Below are 2593 nucleotides of genomic sequence, written 5' to 3' on the forward strand. Positions count from 1 at the left end.
ACCACATAAGCCTTGGACCCTTTAGCTCCAGTATTCTCGACGGTCCAGGCAGACGGACGGCCACAAAGCGTCCCCGCATCCCCGGACATGAGACGCGAATTGCATAGTGCTTGGCCACGTCGATTTGATGATCACCTCCACACTTAGGGTTGGTGCTGACCTGGTCGGAATCCCCGATGTGGATGTTGAAGGGGTTGAGTCGTTCGGAGCAACAGTCCCGGCGGTTAACGATTAACACACTGTAGATATTGGAGACAGCGCAATGGGTTTTATACTCATTGTATCTTGATAAAGGTTTAAGACATAGAGGTAATAATATACAACCAAAAGCAGTTACTCAATCAACTAAATGTAGGTTTTGATCTGCCTGATTAACTGCTTTTGGGTGAAAACACACCAAGATGTTTGGACGAAAATTCACATGGCACGCCACATATTTCTGTAAAGTGTGAGAGATCCACAGTCACTATCAATGCTGATGACATTGGGACTTGCATCTAGAACTTTTCTTTCGTCAAGTATTACTTGACTCATCCACCTGAAGTAGAGTAAAATGCATAGACACATACTATATTATCATTAAGTACCCACACGCATATTTAGCCAAACCTGTCTATAGTGAACACTCAATGGGCTTAAATGAAACGGCCCCAGTAGACTGATGGATACTACAGACATGGTTCTTAATGATTGGTTCAATTAGAAAATATAATTCTGGGAACCTTAGAAAAAAGGCCACAATAACCAGGTGGTGCTTATGCAGCGCATGGTCTTTTTAGCGAATGCCCACAAACGCCCACTCTAGAGAAGTCCGCGCTGCACGAATCTCATTTTTGTTGCTTGGAATATGTCCACGTTGTGCTCCCATGTATTAATCCTGAGTTTCAAGTCAATCCATTGACCCGAAGTGACATAAATCAAAGTTTTCGATTCTCGATGGTCTTTTTAGCGAACGCCCAGCAAAATGTCTTTTTAGCGAATGCCCACTATATCCACAAAAATATCGGCCGTCGCGCAACGACACCTAAACCTACCGCCACAAACATGTTCAAGATGGTGTCCCATTGATGTGTACGGAGTTTCCGTGCTTTACAAGCATTTTAAGTCCCTGTTTTTGGTCAAAATGTACGGCGACGATACTACCATACTTTAAATATAGCAATTCAAAATGGCGGGCACTAGTCATGTGACCTCCTTGCGGGACTGTTCTATAAGTATCGCGGGAGGGACTGTTGTAGCATAGCTTCTCATACAACCATTTTAGAGTGAATTCTGAACAAGATTTTCATTTCATAGTGCTATCATCTGACTGATATTTACAATGTGGTCATTTTTTCTGTGCTATTATTACCCAGGTTTGAGGAATTTAGTGCAAATTTGGATATTGATTCACCTCAGTGCCCAATTAATGTACAAAAGGCTCAGACACATTAGTGTTATAAACCTGAATAGGGGCAGGTAACCAATACTAGAAAAACATAGCTATTTATTATTAACAATACTATTTACATTATAATAATAACTCTTCACCAAACTGGACTTTTCTTATCTTTATTTATCACAGAAACATTGTTACAATGAGGATTTGATTAGATGAGTATCTGTTACAGTGTGTACAAAATCATTTCAAATACAAAAATGTATTTCGTTTCACTTCCTAAATATTTTTAAAGTATTGGAAGAAGTTGACACAAAAACAATATTAATTGCATTATTTATGTGCAGTAAAATGTGACCACATGCTATCAATAGCCTAATAAAATGTTGGAACATGGCACAAGCGGGCTCCTCTTCTGAGTACAGAAAGGAAATGTTTTATAACATTTAGTTATGACGTAGAAAATTTCAATTGTAAAATGTACCTTTATTAACATTTACAAACAAATTGTTTTTTCTCTTTTTAATAAATGACAACAATACAGGTAAGTAAGGTGTGTTTCCTTTTATAACAGGCCAGGTAAGACGCCGTACAGGTAATTAAGGTGTGTTTCCTTTTATAGCAGACCAGGTAAGACACCGTACAGGTGAGTAAGGTGTGTTTCCTTGACTACAGACTAGGTAAGACACCGTACAGGTGAGTAACGTGTATTTCCTTTCATTACAGACCAGGTAAGACACCGTACAGGTGAGTAAGGTGTGTTTCCTTGACTACAGACCAGGTAAGACACCGTACAGGTGAATAACGTGTATTTCCTTTGATTACAGACCAGGTAAGACACCGTACAGGTGAGTAAGGTGTGTTTCCTTGACTACAGACTAGGTAAGACACCGTACAGGTGAGTAACGTGTATTTCCTTTGATTACAGACCAGGTAAGACACCGTACAGGTGAGTAAGGTGTGTTTCCTTGACTACAGACTAGGTAAGACACCGTACAGGTGAGTAACGTGTATTTCCTTTGATTACAGACCAGGTAAGACACCGCACAGGTGAGTAAGGTGTGTTTCCTTTGTCTATAGACCAGATAGGGTATTACACAGGTGAGTAAGGCGTCTTTTCTTTGCCTATATACCATATAGGGTATTACACAGGTGAGTAAGGCGTCTTTCCTTTGCCTATAGACCAGATAGGGTATTATGCAGGTGAGTAAAGCA

The 2593-nt window shown here is 40.1% G+C and overlaps 1 protein-coding gene across 1 annotated transcript in view; it reads right to left on the reverse strand.

Annotated features, from left to right (window-relative positions):
* LOC118410973 (fucolectin-like) overlaps positions 1-2593 on the reverse strand; it is an 8881-nt gene that overhangs the window by 3375 nt on the left and 2913 nt on the right. The window contains exon 3 of the mRNA XM_035812961.1: positions 3-239. Coding sequence (XP_035668854.1) covers positions 3-239 — 237 coding nt within the window. The remainder of the gene's footprint in view (positions 1-2; positions 240-2593) is intronic.

This window comes from Branchiostoma floridae, chromosome 3, assembly GCF_000003815.2.
Source record: "Branchiostoma floridae strain S238N-H82 chromosome 3, Bfl_VNyyK, whole genome shotgun sequence".
Classification (NCBI taxonomy): domain Eukaryota; kingdom Metazoa; phylum Chordata; class Leptocardii; order Amphioxiformes; family Branchiostomatidae; genus Branchiostoma; species Branchiostoma floridae.